General features: G+C 40.8%; 1 protein-coding gene across 2 annotated transcripts in view; it reads left to right on the top strand.

Moving 5' to 3' along the window:
• The window catches only part of Slc1a3 (solute carrier family 1 member 3), a 78,898-nt gene extending 59,965 nt beyond the window's left edge, over positions 1–18,933 (top strand). For both annotated transcript variants that reach the window (XM_090332039.1, XM_090332040.1), the window contains 7 exons: positions 3,336–3,540; positions 6,364–6,406; positions 9,635–9,927; positions 12,840–13,073; positions 13,598–13,792; positions 15,550–15,684; positions 16,687–18,933. In XM_090332039.1, the coding sequence (XP_090188165.1) occupies positions 3,336–3,540; positions 6,364–6,406; positions 9,635–9,927; positions 12,840–13,073; positions 13,598–13,792; positions 15,550–15,684; positions 16,687–16,891 (1,310 nt within the window). In that variant the 3' untranslated portion in view covers positions 16,892–18,933. The remainder of the gene's footprint in view (positions 1–3,335; positions 3,541–6,363; positions 6,407–9,634; positions 9,928–12,839; positions 13,074–13,597; positions 13,793–15,549; positions 15,685–16,686) is intronic.
• The last annotated feature ends 202 nt before the right edge of the window (positions 18,934–19,135 follow it).

The raw sequence follows: 19,135 nt of genomic DNA, 5'->3' as shown, positions 1-19,135 counted from the left end.
ACAAGCCTTCTGTAACCAGATGAGTTATCATGGTACTCTGGTGATAGTTATAACATAGGATTTCAAGAGAGTCTTGATTTTGATGGTGACCGATTTTCCCAGTAAAGACCAAAGAGGCTGGTTTAGCTAAGCTCAGATCTAATGACAGCAGAGACAGTAAGAGCATTTTTTACCTTCACTACTTCGTCTGAATGTATATCTCAAACATATACTTAATGAATGTGTGGCTGTTGTAATAAACTTCCACAAGTACCTCATACCCACGTGATTTCCTGTCTTGCTACTACCCCAGTGCACTTTTCTCTCATATATTTTTAAATGAATGACAACTTTCCCTCCCCATACACTTAGGGTATTTCTGCCAAAGCTTCCTTTTACACAAAGTGATTTAGTGCTTCGGTCTTGTCCCAGACATTCTGACATGTGTGTTTAGTCTGTGGTATAAAGCTCAGTCTCTCATATTTCATGAGGCTGGGGAAAGAGGATGGTTCCAGGGTTCAGGTGTGGGAGAAGGACAGTGTTCTGCTCACTTGGAGTTTTATCTTCCAGAGCTCTTCCTCCGTTTTCCTGGTTCCACCAGTGTCAAGGTCATTGTGTGTGTAGCAGATGTGTGCATCTGTCCTGCTGTTGCCCTGGTAACAATGTATGGCCTTGTTGCTGGTGGTTTCTTTAGTTTTACAAGTTGGAATACCCAAGGAACTGAGGTGAGCAAGTGTTCTTGTATAGGATTCCTGTAGGAAAAGGATCTACTTGGAGAACTGGTCTCTAAACAGTTCTTATCTGTCCTTTTCCTTGATGAAAACAACATCAGTTAATTCTCTTTCTAAAAGAAAGGCCCAATATACAGCAGCAAGTGAGGCCTCCTTTGGCTATTGATTCTCTCATGTGCTAAGATGTCTTTTGATGTTTTTCTCCAGCTATTTCAGAATTAGAAAATGTAGAAAAATACTTTCATACTGGTTTTCATTTTTTAAATATTTTTAAATGTATAAAATTTATTGTCAAGAGTTGTTAACCCTACAGCTGCGAGTTCTGAAATAATTCTCGTCATCTCCCTGTCAGGCTGGGGTCTAATATTGTCTTGACCACAGCATTCTCCCTGAATAGCACAGGTTGACCATTGTGGACAAGACTGTCGGGCATCCGGCCTATTGTACTTACACTGGTGGACAGGAAAAGAACCAGAGGAATTGCTGGCTATAGTGCCAAGTTCAGGCAGTCATGGGAAAAATGAGCCCCCTCCTACAGAAATTTTTGTAAGCACAGCAAAGCCAAGGTATTTTGACATGTGACTCCTACCTAAGACGAAAAATAGAGAGATGAGATACTTTGGCTGAGATCATTTATAATATAGCCATCTCAATAAATTGAAATTTAGCCATTGATATCAAGAAGACAGACAGAGACAAACGAAGTTCAAAGCTCATGCACTGAAATACACTTGAGCAGAAAGCTCATGTGGAATGACATGAGCTTGAGTTTTTGTTCCATTCTATGTGAAGTTAACTAAGGTCTTAGACTAAAATTACTTTTTAATTTGCCATACAGGCTCTTGATAAAATATAATACTGTCAAAATCTAAGAAGCGCATACTATAAACACTGTAAATTATATGATTCAGATATAAATGTGATTGTAAACAGAAAGTCAGTGCTTCAGTTCTCACCTCCAGTTACCTTTGTAACAACAGTTTAGGGTAAATCCAAAATTGTAACAAATCCAAATGTGGGTAAATTTTAAACCGTGTTATCTGACGTAGACATGTTTTTTCTAAATTTATTTGGGTGAACGTGGTCACGATCTAAATATTAAGACACCATTAAAATTTGTTACCTACCTTGCAATGCAATATAACCTTTTAATACATTTATAGAAGCACAATCTTAAATAGTAAGGAAAAAATACTCTAACTATAATTGGATTTTAGTGTTATAATGGGATTGAGAAGGATAAAGAAAGAGGCAAAGTGATGAGCAACTAAGAAATCTGAAAAGTCCATATTATTGTAGATTTGGGGAGTGGTTTTTGTTTGTTTCTTGATTTTTGTGTTTTAGGACTTCTCAGTACTGGTCCTGGGGCTTGAACCCAGGGACTGGGTGCAATCCCTGAGTTTTTTTCACTCAAGGGTAATGCTCTTATCAACTGAGCTACAGCTTCACTTCCAGCTTTTTGGTGGTTATTTAGAGATAAGAGTCTTATAGACTTTTCTGCCCAGGCTGGCTTCAACCAGAATTCTCAGATCTCAACCACCCAAGGAGCTAGGATTACAGGCATGAGCCACTGGGGCCTGGCTTGATAGTTTTGTTTTGTGATAGTTTATATCAGGCCCAATTGTTTTCCTTCTTGAATTAGAAAACTTTAGTCTTGTCTCCATTTTCAAATAAGGTGACACTTAAAATTCTGAAAATGTGCTTTACCATGAGACGGTAGCCTAGATTTATGTAAGGAAGTATGCTAGACCCCATGAGACAAAGTAGAGGAAAACAATGTACAAGAATAAGAACACCACCAACATAATAGTTTTAAGATTAATTAGAATAGGTGAATTGAAACAGAGAACTTGGGCTTTAGAACTTAATGTTTACTTAAATAGCAAATTGAAGATAGACCCGCGAGTGATTAGGATAATAACATCTTGCATAAGAGACACTGAAAGAGATTCTGAAAAACGTACAAAATAATACATTTTGGGGAAAATATTTAATGCCAGTTCACCTGTGAGAATCATCACAGTGCTTGAACTTGAATAAACTTACATTATACTGCCAGAAACATTTTTGTTCTGTTAGTTTATAAGCATCTATTAATTCATCTCTTCATTCAGTTGATCACCTCATTTATTCAACATATTTACAAGAGACCTTCTGAAGACATAAGACTCAAGTTGTGGTACTGAATTGGCAAAAAGAGAAGCAGAGATTTCTCTTTAACAAACCCTGCTAGAAAATTTTCAAGTATCCCATTATACACATGGACGGATGTACACATACTATCTTATTACTCATACTCATCGGTACCTCCAACCAATACTAATGGAGGAGAGACACTAAATGCACTTTCAAACCATTAACGAGCTGATAATATTTGGCCCACTCAGAATCAATTCTTAGGGCAGCAAATGGGTTATCATGACACAACTATGTCTAGACATCTTATGACTTTCCTGCCCCCTTCACCTTTTGTGATCTGATTATATCTGGGGTTGTGTTCTTGTAGTACATATTGTTGGGTGGGATAAGGAGAAACAAGCGTAGAAGGAAACACTGTTCCCATTATCTCCTACTGAAGAATTCCTTGGACTGACTTTCTGAAAATCTTCTGTTTGCCTTCACCAGGAATGGCGGCCCTAGATAGTAAGGCCTCAGGGAAGATGGGAATGCGAGCTGTAGTCTATTACATGACTACCACCATCATTGCTGTGGTGATTGGCATAATCATTGTCATCATCATCCATCCTGGGAAGGGCACTAAGGAAAACATGTACAGAGAAGGCAAAGTTGTACAAGTGACTGCTGCAGATGCCTTCCTGGATTTAATCAGGTACGTCTTTCCAGGCATATCCCCTGTATCTGTTCTGCCCACTGAATCCCTTGTACCATGAGTAGTTAATCAGTCATGGAAGAAGGATCTGAAAGAAGTATCTTCTCACAGAAAATAAATCCAGGATCAATTTTCTGATCTCATCGAAGCAACGAGAACCAGAAGTGACCGATTTTGAGAGTCCTGCTTTTAAAATTCAGAATCTCATCACTGAGTTCTCTCCATTATTCAGTTTGTCTTGGAATGTGAATCATTCTTAACCTACTTTTCACAAGCCTGAATGTTGAAAACTAGTTTTTAGCCTAATCGTGGGACTGCTCATTCAAAACTTGGGTCTGTATCATTGTTTACTATAGGTAAAAATATGATTCCAGTAGGACATTAGAAGATCCACTGACCAGTCCTGTCCTGTACTACTTATGAGAAAAAGGATCTGACAGAATAGTAATAAAAGACTAGCTGATAGTTTCTTTAGCCTTGTTTTATGTCACAACCACACTCTTCCTACAAATGACTCTGATCTAACTCTTGAAACAGACTTGGTAGAAGCTGGCCTTTCAGGGTGTCAAGTATGTGAAGTAATGCATCCTCTATCTGGTGAATATAATGTAACCCTTCTATTAATTATAATAAAAATATATGGAAAAATTTAAAAAGAAGTTGGTCTTTCACAGAACTGTGAGGTGAGCCAAGGTTTGATCTTGGTACTTTCCTATTTCTCTATATATACTTCTTCCCTGGTATCAGTCAAGTCTGAAAAAGGTATATGCTCCACCCTCTAAAGGACCAGTGGTTTGGGAAGGTGCAGTCAGGATTGAAAGAATCCCCCAGGGGATGATGAGGTGCCAGATGATAAACAATAGTAGGAAGCTGTTTTGTTTCTGGAACCAAGAAAGAGCCATAGTCATGGGAGAACAGCCTCAGAGTAGGAGATCTAGCTTTAACTGGAGGAAGGGCACGGTCACCTAACCTGTCAAAGAAAGACTTGTAAGAATGGATACGTGGGGATCACTGCTCTGGGGTCTGGAAGTGCTTGACATTAGACAGACTCAATGGACCCAGAGAAGTGAAGGAATCCATACACCACAGCCCATGGAGGTTAGTTCCCAGGTCTCAGAGAAGAATGAAGGGCAGACAGAAGAGGGACACATGGAAGCTGTCTTGGCACCGGTCTGTAGATCTCTACCCATTTTTGCAGTTCCCCCACTAGACTTGTCTTCTCAACATTGAACCTTCCTCCCCGTATCCTTCTACCATCCCACTCCACCTTCCACCCCACTTCTTTACAATTCTTTACCTGCAAATGCTTTCCCATCAGTCCCTTGAAGGAAGTTCCTGCAAGAGACTGATTTCATACTCCATTTCAACTGTGATGGTTAGGCCCCTCGGAAATATGGGTAGAAAGAATTCCTACCGTGGGTGACTTCGCACCATCTGTCCAGCGGCAAGGGGCATGAGCTTGTTTTTCCTTTTTTTTTTTTCTTTTTGGCAGTTCAGAGTCTCAAAGGGTTATTTTTAAAATTTTGTTTTACCATCTCTGCCTCCCCTGACCCCAAGATGACACTGACTGAAGTAGGTTTATACTCACTGTTACTCAGTCTACCCTCAAACCTGGCCTCCCTGGTAACCACTATGCCCAAACTCCACTGGAGCTTTCTTTCTCAATGCCCTTTTTAGGAAGTCAATCACAATGATATGAATGTAGCAAGCCACCCCATAACATTATTCCATACCAAGTTAGCATCCTATAATTATGTTTATCTTTAGTTCATACTTGCATAGTTCCATGAACTCTACTTCAGGGAGTTTGGATTAAGAGTCTTTCACCATGATTTCTATCTTTGTTGGAAGAACTGGGATCTTGAAAACTGGAATCTCCAGCCTGATTGGTCTATCAGAGGCCTGTGAGTTTCTGGTCCTTTTTACCCCAGGGAAGAGTATATGAACACCTTGTCCCTATATGGTCACTTGAGCATTAATGTAGAAATCTTCTGAATGCATACTTCTATTATGAAAACAAGCATAGGTGAGAAGAGAAAGGAAGCAGGGTGGTCTAAACCATAGGAAGAAAGGTATGCGTTTATAACCTGGAATTTTGAGTTCATAACTGCCTTAGTTCTATCTCCTCTCCAAGTCTAAGTTGGAAATCTTAGCTCCCTAATGGTGATTTTACCCACTCTCATCTTTAACGTACGTAGATGGATGCCATAGTTTACTCAATGTCATATCCCCTGACCAGATTATTACCTGAACATTTTCCTGACCGTCTTTGAAGATGTGGCAAACCCTACCATAGATTTGGGGAGTCATCTCTCTGTTGGCCACTAAAGAACCTCGGAAGTTTTAAAGACAGAATCTCAAATCCATCCTCCCAGAATGTCTTTGGGAAGATTGGTTAGAGAGGAAAAAAAAATTTCTACAGCCTGACTATGAGTTTTGAGAGCTTTTGTTCCTTAAACCTATGGTGGAATACCAAAAATCACTGTGACTAAATAAAACCTCCATCATCCACACTGCTGACAAAAGGCATTTGGGCCTCCCTTTGATTCTTCTTAGGAGTAGGGTTTTTGATAAATGGCTGAATAAAGAATGTCTTTGGATGACAAGAGTACAGTTAAGTTGAAGACTTTCTTGAAAATATAAATTGCATAGGCCACACTTTAGAAACAAACATATGTCCCATTTCAAGTCAGAAAAATGACTTTTCACTTTTCCCATCTGGTATTTGGTTCAATGGAGTCTTTAGATACAAATGAAGCAATGTATAAGGAACAAAGTTACTCTCTGAGGAAATTTTTCAAGTGACTGCTAATTTCTTTGCAGGAACATGTTCCCTCCAAACCTGGTGGAAGCCTGCTTTAAACAGGTAAACATTCTACAACTGCTAATTCATCTTTAAAATTCCTCTTTGCCATTTAAATCAATAGAAACCTTTTTGTCTTCTCCATTTCTCTACAATAAGAATCACTTCTCTTGCCAATGAAATGGAAAACAGGAGGCTCTTCTGGAACATTTGGGAGAAGTGGTGGTTCTATGGGCCTTCCACTGAAGACGCCACAGCTGCCAGACACAACATATCTTGCACACAAATACCACATTGAGTCTCTGTTATTATTAAGAGAGCTAATCAGGACACTCTTTCTCTCCCTGTTCCCTACAGCTGATATGCAAAAGTCTATGAAGGAGGCAAACTCCATTAACAGCTTTCTGTTTGGAAGATTAGAGAGATTATTTCAGTCCCTGTTTTTGGTTTAAAAACATCATTGGAATGTTTATTAGAAGTCTACAAAGGGCCTTAGGGATTCTGAAGGAGACCCATATCAGAAGAGAATGGCACCACCATGTATGGAATGCCTGCTGTGTGCCAAGCACTAATGTTATATTTAGTCCTCACATAAATGTCTGTTTCACCAATGAAGCCCGTCATGTTTTAGAACAGAGATTTTGTAACCAGCACAAGTTCTCACAAGTAGTAAATGGCAGATGCAGAATTAAGAATTCAGATCCATGGTGGTGATTATAAATGCTATCCTCTTCCAACTATTCCACTCTGCTTCCTAGAAATCAACACCCAGGATGATGAGACAGCTACCTGGAAGCTCTGATAAAATCCACTTCCCACAGCTTTCTATTCAAGCAAATTTTAGCTCACTGCACAATGGTAGAAGTGTATCCTACCATTAAGAAATTTAAAATATCAGTAAAGTTTATTCTAACCTCAACTGACTATAAAAGCTCTGTTGTTCAAAATATAAAACAGACGTTCTGAATCAAATAATAGTTCTCAAACACTTCTCCAGATGGTGCCAATTCACCCCTGTTGTAATTTCTGAACTTTTCTGCTTGAGATCTATGAAGCCAAATCAAACCCAATCTCATGGAGAAGCAGATTTTACACTTCCAAGACTTCCTTTGATTTTTTTTCCTTTTAAAAAATTATATTAAGCCACACTCCAATGGGCCTGTGATTCTAGCTATTCAGTAGGGTGAGATCTTGGGTAATGGTTCATAGCCAGCCCACGAAGCCAGCCATGAGACTTTTTTTTGGGAGGGGGAGGATCATGGGTTGGGTCTTGAACTCTGGGCCTGGGTGCAATCCCTAAGCTTTTCAGCTCAAAGCTAGTGCTCTACCACATTAAGCCAGAGTGCCACTTCCAGCTTTCTGGTGGTTAATTGGAGATAAGAATCTCATGGTCTTTAGTGCCCCAGCTGGCTTTGAACCGCGATCCTCAGATCTCAGCCTCCCTAGTAGCCAGGGTTACAGGTGAGAGCCACCAATAGCTGGCACTGTAAGACTCTATGACCACCACCACTAACAACAACAACAACAGCAACAACAAAATTCTGTTTTTTTAAAGTACTGTACATGTACATTACAAGAATCCTTTCTTTAAAAAACTAAACAGCCAAACTCTAACTTCTTTTATTCATAAACAATGATAATCATAAACAATAAACCCCTTTTTACATAACTAGCCAACCCCAGCACATGGGGTTGGTGGCTATTCCAGTTAGTCAGCTGGCACTAAGTGATATCAAAAATGCTGATTTCCAGATCTTTCAGATGGAAAAATTGCCTACTGGTGCAGATTTATTATACTCAGTTTGAGTTGGGCTGCATGTGCATGATTTTTCAAGAATAAGCAAATGTATTTCCCCAGATCTAGTTGGCTTGGACCAGAATGCAAATGATGTGCCATTTCTGAGTAGCCTACAAGTTGTATTTAAGAAGAAAGAGATGAAAGGATAATCAGGATAAAAAAAGTTTACCCAGGATAATCTATGAAATATATAAATGTCCAACAAAGCAAAGAGATTAGAAAGTTGACTGGAATAGGATTTTCCTTTTGCTTAACAGGACCAGCAGTACCACTAATTATTCAAGGATGTGAGCATTGACAGCTGGCCACATCCTTGTCTGAGAATAGTCATTTTCCAATGGACCAGAAAGTGTCTCACTCAGTTTTCATAAAGTCATGGCTGAGCACTTCAAGCACGGCCATCATTTTTTCCCCTTCAATCCAGTCAAGAGCTACACATTCTGATCCCGACTGATGCTTTACCACCATCACTATCAAGGCCAGGAATCCTATTGTTGCTAAAACCATAGGCTTAATTATTTTCTGTGGTCACAGCAACATTCTCAGTAATCCTGCCTAGCTGACTTATGCAGAAGCCTATGGGGAAGAGGCCATCTCTTGAGGTAAGAGAAACACCATTACAGATTTGGAGAGTGAATTATCGTCAGCTATTAATCAAAAAAGCACATATCCTTAAGAACTGATAATACCAGAAATGACCTGAATCTTGGTTTTGAGATTTTTGCATGTTTAATACTACTGCAATCTCCAGCCAGGTCTGATCCTTGAAAGACTTTTCACTGGGCACATTAACCAATGTTAATGTAGTACCTTAAATTTTTACATGGTATTCTCACCTACTGTGTTTAATTTGATCATCACTGCAACACTTGGAGGTAGAGCCAGCCCCGTTATCCCAGTTACACAACTGTGGAATATAAGAGAAAGGACATTAGGCGATTTGTCCATGATCCTATAGCATGATCCCCATAGAAAAACAAAAGAACTTCTGAACATTTGAGTTGGTGGAGTTTTAATGGTCCCATTATAAAGACTTTATTAGGATTTTGGAAGAAAGCAAAAGTAAATGAGTATGTTTATTTGAAACAGTATCTCACTAGACAGCAACTTCCTATGATGATTTATTATGTATTTAGGTGTGTATATGAGTGTTGTGATTTATATGAGTATGTGTGTTTTCTTGAAGAATAGGGAATTGCCACAGGTTAGGTAGATAAATGCACAAATACATACATACATACATACATACATACATACATACATACATACATACATACACACACACATACATACATACAAACATAAAACAGATAGATAGATAGATAGATAGATAGATAGATAGATAGATAGATAGATAGATAGATAGATCTTCACACTTCCTGCAGTATCTTCTGAATGAAGAATAACATTTATCATTATAGAAAATGTGGGCAGTAGCGATATTCAGGGAAAAATTAAAACCGTTCATTCTTGTTGTGCTTCCTGTTTTTAAGTTTAAAACCAACTATGAGAAGAGAAGCTTTAAAGTGCCTGTCCAATCCAATGAAACACTCATGAGTGCCGTGGTAAATAATGTGTCAGAGGCCATGGAGACTCTCACGCGGATCAGGGAAGAAATGGTCCCCGTTGCAGGATCTGTGAATGGAGTCAATGCCCTGGGACTAGTTGTCTTTTCCATGTGCTTTGGTTTTGTGATTGGGAACATGAAGGAACAGGGACAAGCCCTGAGAGACTTCTTTGATTCACTTAATGAAGCCATCATGAGATTGGTCGCAGTGATAATGTGGTATGTATTTCCATTTGCTATATTACTGTGCACAGGATGTTTTGGCCATAACCATGTTCTGTTCTGAGAAAAATGCCTCACCAGGCCCAATGCCTAATTAAAATGGTCTCATTCTGGAAAGCACAGGAAATGGATACATTACTGTCCCTTTGAGGTCTCAAACGTATCTGCAAGCCTATTTTAAGTTTACTTCCTTATTTCTGAAAGGTGTCAACTCTTCTACCTCACAGCCTATGGAATCCCACTTTGCACCTATTATGTGATAGACAAGCTCTGAGGACCCATAAGTGAAGAAACCTTACAAGAATGCTGGATCTTACAGGCTTTTCAGGGAGACAGGCAAATAAATAAATAGATAAAATAACCACATCTTAAGTCTTAAGTCATAAATTCTGTGAAAAATGAAATAAAATTAAATAGCAAGTTACTGGGGAGAAGGCATGAAATTTTGCCTTGAATTGTACAGAAAGGCTTAAAAGGTGAATTTTGGTTTTTTTGGCTAAGACAAAAATTGGAAGAAAATCTCTCCCCACTGAAAGAGAAAGCAAACCCACAGGGTTTGTCTCTGTTTGAACCCTAAGAAAGAAAAATACATGGCTATTCTGCTGTTGTGTACAGAAGGTCTCATGAAGGTTTCATGGGAAATATTATGGAATATTAAGCCACAATTTATAGTGGAACGTCTTTTAATAATGTTCAGAGCCGGAGACAAAGGAAGAGGCTTAATCCAGGAGAGTGTTGGCCTTGAAAAGTAGTCTCCCAAGCAGGGAGGAGACCCTTTGCTTGGTTTGTGCCACATGTGGGGGTTACTTTTCTTTTATCCTTTATTTTTAATATGCAGGACCCACCTTGGCACCTGATACCAAAAACATCAGTTACTAAGAAAAACACCCACTCACTCAGCATGATTAAACATGTCCTTTGTCTCTAATGCCACTGAAGCCCAGAGAAATTCATTTTTAAGGAGTATGCACAGATGAATATGAACTTGGGCACAAAGACAGATCAGAATGTAGCCTCCACGGGGGCCTCCCCTTCGAGGATCCTTTGAAATTCTGGCAGGGCTGAGAGTGGACATTTATCTTCATATTATTAAAGTCCCTCCACCTTTCACCTCTTTTATGAAAGAAGCCCATTCAAGAGCACTGAATGAGCCTCACATGTACATTGCTAGCTGTATATTCGCCTACACACTCAACTTTTGAGTTATTACATTTTTGAAAACAGGTACTTCTATGATTTCCTGGCCCGCATTCTCAGGACTTTTAAAAGAAGCATTGTAGTTTCCAAGTCACATTAAGTCCTCCGCTGTTCCCAACAGACATTTCTCTTTAAGAGTGATTGGCTCCTCTATTGGGGCCATGTGTTTGGTTATAGTTTACTGCACACATCACACAAAGGCAGTTGAAAACTATTGAATAAACAGGGCTATCTGGATGCATACAAGTCATTTTTGTGGTTAGTTACTCATTCTTTCAGTCTGCAAGGGAAAGCTCACAAATGGCAATAACTGCCCATGAGTAACACCTAGGACCTGATTGTAGTAGTACACATTCACATGTTATTAATTTTAATTGTTTTGAATTTATGATGTACGGTGAATGGTTCCAGTTTTGTGTTTACCCAACAACATAAAATATTCTCTGAAAGTAAATCTACTTAAGTAAAACAGGTGATTTGAAGAACATATTATATTGTAAATGATATGTAGCCATGGACAGAAGTAATGAAGGTGGCCCTAGAATTAAGAAAGCTGATTGCAAATCTGAAACACTGACATGGCACTGTATATTCTTTGCTTTCATTTGGGGAACAAACTGTGTGGTAGAAAATACTTGCTGAAGTCTGGGTAGTGTTATGATGAATTGTAACAGCTGCAGTACTTAGCCAAGAATCATCAGACAATGTGGAAGGGGACATCTGAGTACCAGAAAAGTGACCCAGGTGTGGGAACCAAAGCTTCCAAACCTTCCCTTTCCTTTCACAAGTATGAAAGGAAAAAAAATGTTCTAGAGCAATCTCAATTCAGAAATATTCAGGGGAAAATTGTATTTAAAGTAGAAAAGAGAGAGAAAGAAATGTATAGTTTCTATAAGTCTTAATCGTATCCTGTACTGAAAAGTTTAGAAATCCACTCTTTTCCACCACTTTCCCTGTTTCTTGGCTTGTTTTTTTTTAATTTAATGTTTTTTCTTTTTATTTAATTAGTTGTACAAAGCAGTTTCCATTTCACAAAACAGTTTATGAATACAACATAGCTTGATCAATGTCATCCCTTTCAACATTCTCACCCATTCCTCCTGCACCCATCCCTTCCTTCACTCTTTTTAACTTGGTAGGGTATGTGTGGGATTCTTGACTGCATTACGCACTATTCTCCTCTTGGTCTACCTCTTTCCTCTTGATGCTACCCCACCCCTTTCCAGTACCCACTTCCTGGTGTTTAATTTGCTATGAACCAGCAATTCCACACTTAAGCATTTGCCTAAAAGATTACAAACCAGGATACAATAAAGCCACCAGCACAACCATATTTATTGCAGCACGACTCACCATAGCCAAAGTATGGAATCAAACCAGAAGCCCCTCAATGGAGAAATGGGTCAAGAAAATGTCACACACACACACACACACACACACACACACATACACACACACACGATGCAATTTTATTCATCCATTAGAAAGAATGGTATTGTAACATCTGTAAAGAAATGAAAAGAGCTGGAAAAGATTATGTTAAGAAGAGTTAAGTCAAACCCAGAAAGTTGAAAGATGTATGTTTTTCTTTTATGTGGAAGCTAAATTTAGCTGATAAACTCACAAGTAAGTATATAGTGGAGTATACAAGTATGTGAAGCAAATCTTACTACTTGCTAGTTTACAAGGGAAAACTTGCTGCTTTTCCATAGGTATGCCCCTCTCGGCATCCTCTTCCTGATCGCAGGCAAAATAGTTGAGATGGAGGACATGGGCGTGATTGGGGGGCAGCTGGCCATGTACACGGTGACAGTCATAGTTGGCCTGCTCATTCACGCAGTCATCGTTCTGCCACTCCTCTACTTCCTGGTAACCCGGAAGAATCCTTGGGTTTTTATTGGAGGGTTGCTGCAAGCCCTTGTCACAGCGCTGGGGACCTCTTCTAGGTGAGTGTGAAGATGTGGCTTACTCTAGAACTTTTACCTTGACACTAGAGCTCTTCGGGTTAGAGGCAGGTAGATGCTTCTTGTCCTGGATTTTTAACTGCGGGGAAGTTAAACATGAACTGGCCTTTTCATCTCTGATGTTGATCATCATATCTCTTTGGGAGTCCAAGAACAGCTCTATGGGTAGCCTTTGCAGGTAGAAGTTAACCATGGCTCTTTTCTGTCCTTGTCATTCCCATCCTCTCCCGGTTGACGTCTGGCTGTGGGAAAAATGGCAGGGTGAGTTGGCACTGGCTGTTCTTCTGTGGGAGTGATAACAAATGATGCCTTGGAAAACCCAGAAGCAGAACTGCCAAGTGATCACGCTGTTTCTAGTCCTGCACTGCTATTTAGATAAGTGCTGACTTAGTTCCTTGTGAGTTAGGACACAGGGGAGGAAAGAATGTCTGTTCAAGAGATCAAACACTGACACAGTCAGAACTAGCAGGAGGACACTCTGCTGACATCTGTTTTCCTGTTCTCAGTTCTGCTACCCTACCCATCACCTTCAAGTGCCTGGAGGAAAACAATGGTGTTGACAAACGCATCACCAGATTTGTGCTCCCTGTGGGGGCTACCATTAACATGGATGGCACGGCCCTCTACGAGGCTTTGGCTGCCATCTTCATCGCTCAAGTTAACAACTTTGAACTGAACTTTGGACAGATCATTACAATCAGGTACAAGGAAAGCGTTCCGCTCAGTATCTTCTCTCCTTAGGCACGATCTTAATAGGTGAGAGAATGATTAAGACTGGGTGAAGACGTTGTTGAGGTGGGATATCACACATATATAGAAGGTACGATGAGGGGATAATTTATTTTTAGGTTTATGTAATTTATTAGCTTTTTTTGTATTTCACTTGGTCATTGATGACAAAATTCAAATAATATAGAAGTGTAAAAAAGTGAAAAGTAACACTTATTTGCCACCATCATACTCCATATCTTTTGTTGGTGACCATGTTTGATTGTCAGGGACCTTTTCTATGGATTTTTTTAATGTAATTGTAACACATATTCTGTGCTCTCCTAAATGTGTTCACTTAGTGATATGGACTGAACAGCTGAATTAGAAAATGAAGTTCAGCAACATATAACAGAATGGAAAATAACAGCAATGATCAGTAGCTTAAACAAGGCAGGATTTCTCAGCTTTGCTCCACAAAACCCTCCAGGCTAATGGGTAGTCTATAGTTCAAGGAACTAGGGCTGTGGTTTGGATGTTACCCTCATATATATGGCCTAGGATGGCTCCACACCACCCCCCGCAAAGTCCAGCCAGCAAGACAAGGGAGGCAGGGGGGCTGCAAGTTCTTGGATCACTTCCACCAATGACACCTTGGCTATAGTTCAATCTAAGTGCTAAAAGGAAGCTAGGAAATAGAGTCATCTTAGCTGCTCATTCTATGACCACAGAAGGGGAACCGTATGGTGAACCACAAGCACTTTCTGTCACAGACATTACTTGATCAATACCACTTTAGATGTAGGCAATGCTCTGCTATTTATAAAACATTTTCATATTCTCTCGTGATCCCCCTCTACACTTGGCAAATGGCAGTCCACAGTGATTCCACACCAAAAAAAAAGAGAGAGAGAAATGAGAATGTTGCAGAGCTTTGTTCATACCCCATTTTCCTTTAATAATTAATATATTTAAGCTATAATCACATGAGCTCAGGCCCTTGGAAAGGGGAATCATTGGAAGCCAATTCTTACTAAAACTTGTAACTCTAGCTACTCAGGAGACTAAGATCTGAGGATTGAGATGGGGAGGGCGGGGAGGGAATGAGAGATCTCTATGTCCAATTAACCAGCACAAAGTGGAAAGACAGCTTATGTGTCGAGAGCAACCGCTTTGAGCAAAACAGCTGAGCAAGAGTTCAAGGCCCTGAGTTCAAACCCCAATACTGGCACAAAGGAAAAAAAAATAGGACTGTCACTGTATGGAATTGCAAATGTTCAAGTTTACTTGAAAGGCTTAAGTGAGTATTTGTTAGTTTTATTTTTTGCTGTTTTGTGTTTATTTTTGTGCAATGCTGGAGAGCAAACCTAGGGCATCAGGTATGCCCGGCAAGCACACTACCAGTACGCTGAACACATTCGACCGCACTTTAGATGCTGCGAAACCCTGTGCAAGACATGTTGCTTCACTTAAAAAGTGTCCCTGCTGGGGACAACTTCAAGAGGGCTGTTGCAAAGATCAGGTGCGATAAGCCACAGGCTTCGCCCATCAGATGACACATAATAAGCCTGGTGGTACAAGATTATTATTAATTTTCTTCTCAAAGTCATTTCCATGTTCTGAAGCACGTCCTCTACCCGTACCATGGCAGACCCCCCCACCCACCCCGCAGTAGGGCGTGGGCTCTGCCACAGGCTCCTCTCTCCACCCAGGAGGGTTTGAACCACTGTTCCCCTGCTCTCCTCCCCAGTATCACGGCCACGGCTGCCAGCATCGGGGCGGCTGGGATCCCCCAGGCGGGCCTGGTCACCATGGTCATCGTGCTGACTTCCGTGGGCCTGCCCACCGACGACATCACACTCATCATCGCGGTGGACTGGTTCCTGTGAGTACAGGCCGGGGGTCCGGGGGAGGAGAAGGGGGAAGCCGGGAGGCCTGGAGCGCCCCCTCCTTAAACTGGCTTCCTGGGTCAATCCTCCTCATGGCCCTGGGAGACCCGGCCCCCCAGATGCAGGTGCACCCCTCCACCCTGGCCCTGTGAAAAATAACCACTTCCAGACCAAAGACCTAGTGAAAAGAATGGTCCCGCTTTATGTTGTCTAAGTCTCTTTGGTACCTTTCCTAATACTAGACAGAGTACTAGACAGGTAAAGTCCAACTATGGTTGCGTAGACTCTAAAACTCCCCTACTCCTCATAAGAAAAATGAGAGAAGAAGCCAAGTGCTGGTGGCTCGTGCCTGTAATTCTAGCCACTCCGGAGGCTGAGATCTGAGGATCGAGGTTCAAAGGCTTGAAAGTCCTTCTGTGAGACTCTTATCTCCAATTAACCACCAGAAAGCTGGAAGTGGCACTGTGGCTCAAGGGGTAGGGTGGTAGCCTTGCGCTGAGCTTAGGGACAACTCGCAGGCCCAGAGTTCGAGTCCCCCAATTGAAGAGAGAGAGAGAGAGAGAGAGAGAGGGAGGGAGGGAGGGAGGGAGGGGGAGAGAGAGAGAGAGAGAGAGAGAGAGAGAGAGAGAGAGAGAGAGAGAGAGAGAGAGAGAGAGCGAGAGAGAGAGAGCCTTTTACTTTTGTTAGAAGCCAGGATTGTAGATGTACACCCTCATTCCCAGTGAGAAATTTAAAATAAAAGAAAGAGAAGAGTCATTCACCACTGTAAGGATTGTAGCTCCATTCAGCCTCGTCACTGAAAGTTGACCAGCTACCCGTCCTCAAAACATGTAATAGCTACTCTGATGGGAATCATATGTGTAGTGTGTGGTGGCTATTCTTAGACCAGATTTGAAGAGATGCTTCTAGAAGCTTCCCCAGCTAGTTCACAATAGAAGCTAGCATCTCAAGATATTCACAGGAACTTCCCTTTTTCTTTCTCCCTACGTCATCCACAGGGATCGCCTCCGAACCACTACCAATGTGCTGGGTGACTCCCTGGGAGCTGGGATTGTAGAGCACTTGTCAAGACATGAACTGAAGAACCGAGATGTGGAAATGGGTAACTCGGTAATTGAAGAGAATGAGATGAAGAAGCCCTATCAGCTGATTGCCCAGGACAATGAACCTGAGAAACCTATTGACAGTGAAACCAAGATGTAAACTAACAGAGAACGGTTTCCTTCAGCACCAAGCATTGGAAAACAATCTGTGTGAGAACGTGTCCATCTTGTTCTGCTCATTCCTTCAGTGAGCCCGGCCTTCCTTCTTCCCTACTCTGCTAGGATTCATGCAACAAACAAGGGAGGACTTCACAGCAGCCAAACATTGTAAATTTTAAAGATCATTTCCTACTAAGATACTGGAATCAAACCCAGTCTCGATCAAATCTTACCCAATTGATTTGGCATGAGATCCTATAAATAAGATTGCTTTATAAGTTAAAGAAACAAACCATAGGCTTATTTTTAAATTAACTCTTGAAATTTTTAAAAAAGAATCCTTCAACACACACAATTGGGTCTTCATCTCAAAATGTGATCCATAACCATGAGTTATCAGTGGCTAGAAAAATCTTTTTCCTTTTCACTTCTGTAACCACGTCCTTATTTTCTCAGTAACAAGACAGTCTACATATACCCCTAGCACAGCTGTGAGGAGGGGCAGAGTGATGCTTCTGTGCATCTTGGGCAAGTCCTAATTCATCTGTAGGCTTCAGTGTCTTTGCTGAGTGACAGTCTAGATGCCTTTGGTCCCTCTAATCCAGACTTCTGGTGACATCACGAAAGAGGCTGTCCTGGATTTTCCCCTTGCAATACCCTGCAAAGTACCATTCCATGGAGCTCAAGGCTCTCAAAGGACACTTCATCGTAGTGGACCTCTCTGTCTAGAGGCAGGGTGTGTGACACACCAGGTCCTCTGTTCAAAATGTTGGTTATGCATGTCTCCATGCCAGAGACCACTCCAAGAGCAAGATTAGCCATGACATCCTGTGCCCAGTTCTTTCACCAGGGGCTGTGATTCTCTTCTTGCCTGCTCTTCCTAAACTAAAGGGCTTGCTCTGAGAGAGATGTCTCCTTCTACTTCTCAACTGACAATTAGATTTTTAGGATGTAAACAGAAGACTGGGGGAAGGGGCAAAAAGAAGAGTGTGGTTGACATTATACGGGGAAGATTTTAAGCACCAAGAGTAGAGATGTTTATTCTTTATGAAAGAATTTTTAAAATTTCTTTTCTTTTTTCCTAGAAACATTTTTCCTCTTCAGTTCTAAATCATTCTTTCTTCCAAAGAAGTGCACATATAAGATAGAAGTTCACTTCTTACATATTTTAAAGTTTGAATGATCTCTCTCTCTGCCTGTCTGTCTCTGCCTGTCTGTCTCTGCCTGTCTGTCTTTGTCTCTGTCTCTGTCTCTCTGTCTCTCTCTGTCTCTCTCTCTGTCTCTCTCTCTACTAGGAGCTCATGAAAGTGGGTGGGTGGTCTCTTATCTGAAAAGTCTTTGGAATGAGGGAAACAAGATACTTCTTTGTGTGGGAATTCCACCAAATCAGTCAAAACTTGAGGCTAGAATGGAGTTTGCTTTACTTTGTTTGTGTCCTGAAGAAAAATGGGAAAAAAAGAACCACTATGAAGATAATGTCAACAAGGTTACAAGGGAAGAGAAGAGGGGCATTTGTCCAGGCAAGGCAGCTCCCAGACTTCAAGGAGATTCATTTCTACCAAACCCCCAAAATATCCAGTTAAAGGCACTGGCTGAGAGCCATAAGAAAATACCAGCTAATGGTTAAGAATTGTCTTAAGTATGCTAACACACTGAAAATCTACATGTACATCAGATATAAAATGAGGATTTTTATATATAGGTAGATAGATCGATCCTGAGCATTGTGTGTGTATCAAGGTCAACTTAGGCTGTGGTGGAATAACCATTTACTGTCAAGGTTTCATTTGGGGAATACTCTATAAAAGCTAATGTTCATGTTGTCATCTTATGATACTAAGTAGAGTACAAATTAATCATGTCAAATTAATGCTGTTACATGCTATGATTTTTTATACTAACCATTTCATATGAAAGCAGGGCCTCTAGGGCAGTTCTCTTACCAGTCCATCCAGGGTCTCCCTGTTCTTGTCCCCAATGCAGACTGGGCAGCATGACATTGTAGCTATATTTCAATAAAGAAAAAAAATAGTTTTACATGAATGTCTTTGCACGTTGTCATTATTGTTGTCCCTGAAGGAAAATGGATTTTCCACTCAGGGAAGTGTTGCAATGAGCTCAGGGAATGCTGGGGAAGGGGCCATGCAATGAAGTAGAGTCTTGGCAAAGCCAGTATGGGGAGTCAGCCCTGAGGAAACAAGAAGGGATGGGTTGTCTTGCTCCGCTCCTCAGATGGAGTTGGAAA

This window comes from Megascapheus bottae, chromosome 4, assembly GCF_031878675.1.
Source record: "Megascapheus bottae isolate mThoBot1 chromosome 4, mThoBot2.hap1, whole genome shotgun sequence".
Lineage (NCBI taxonomy): Eukaryota > Metazoa > Chordata > Mammalia > Rodentia > Geomyidae > Megascapheus > Megascapheus bottae.
The sequence above is the reverse complement of the archived record's forward strand: the minus strand, read 5'-3'. Positions and strand labels throughout refer to the sequence as shown.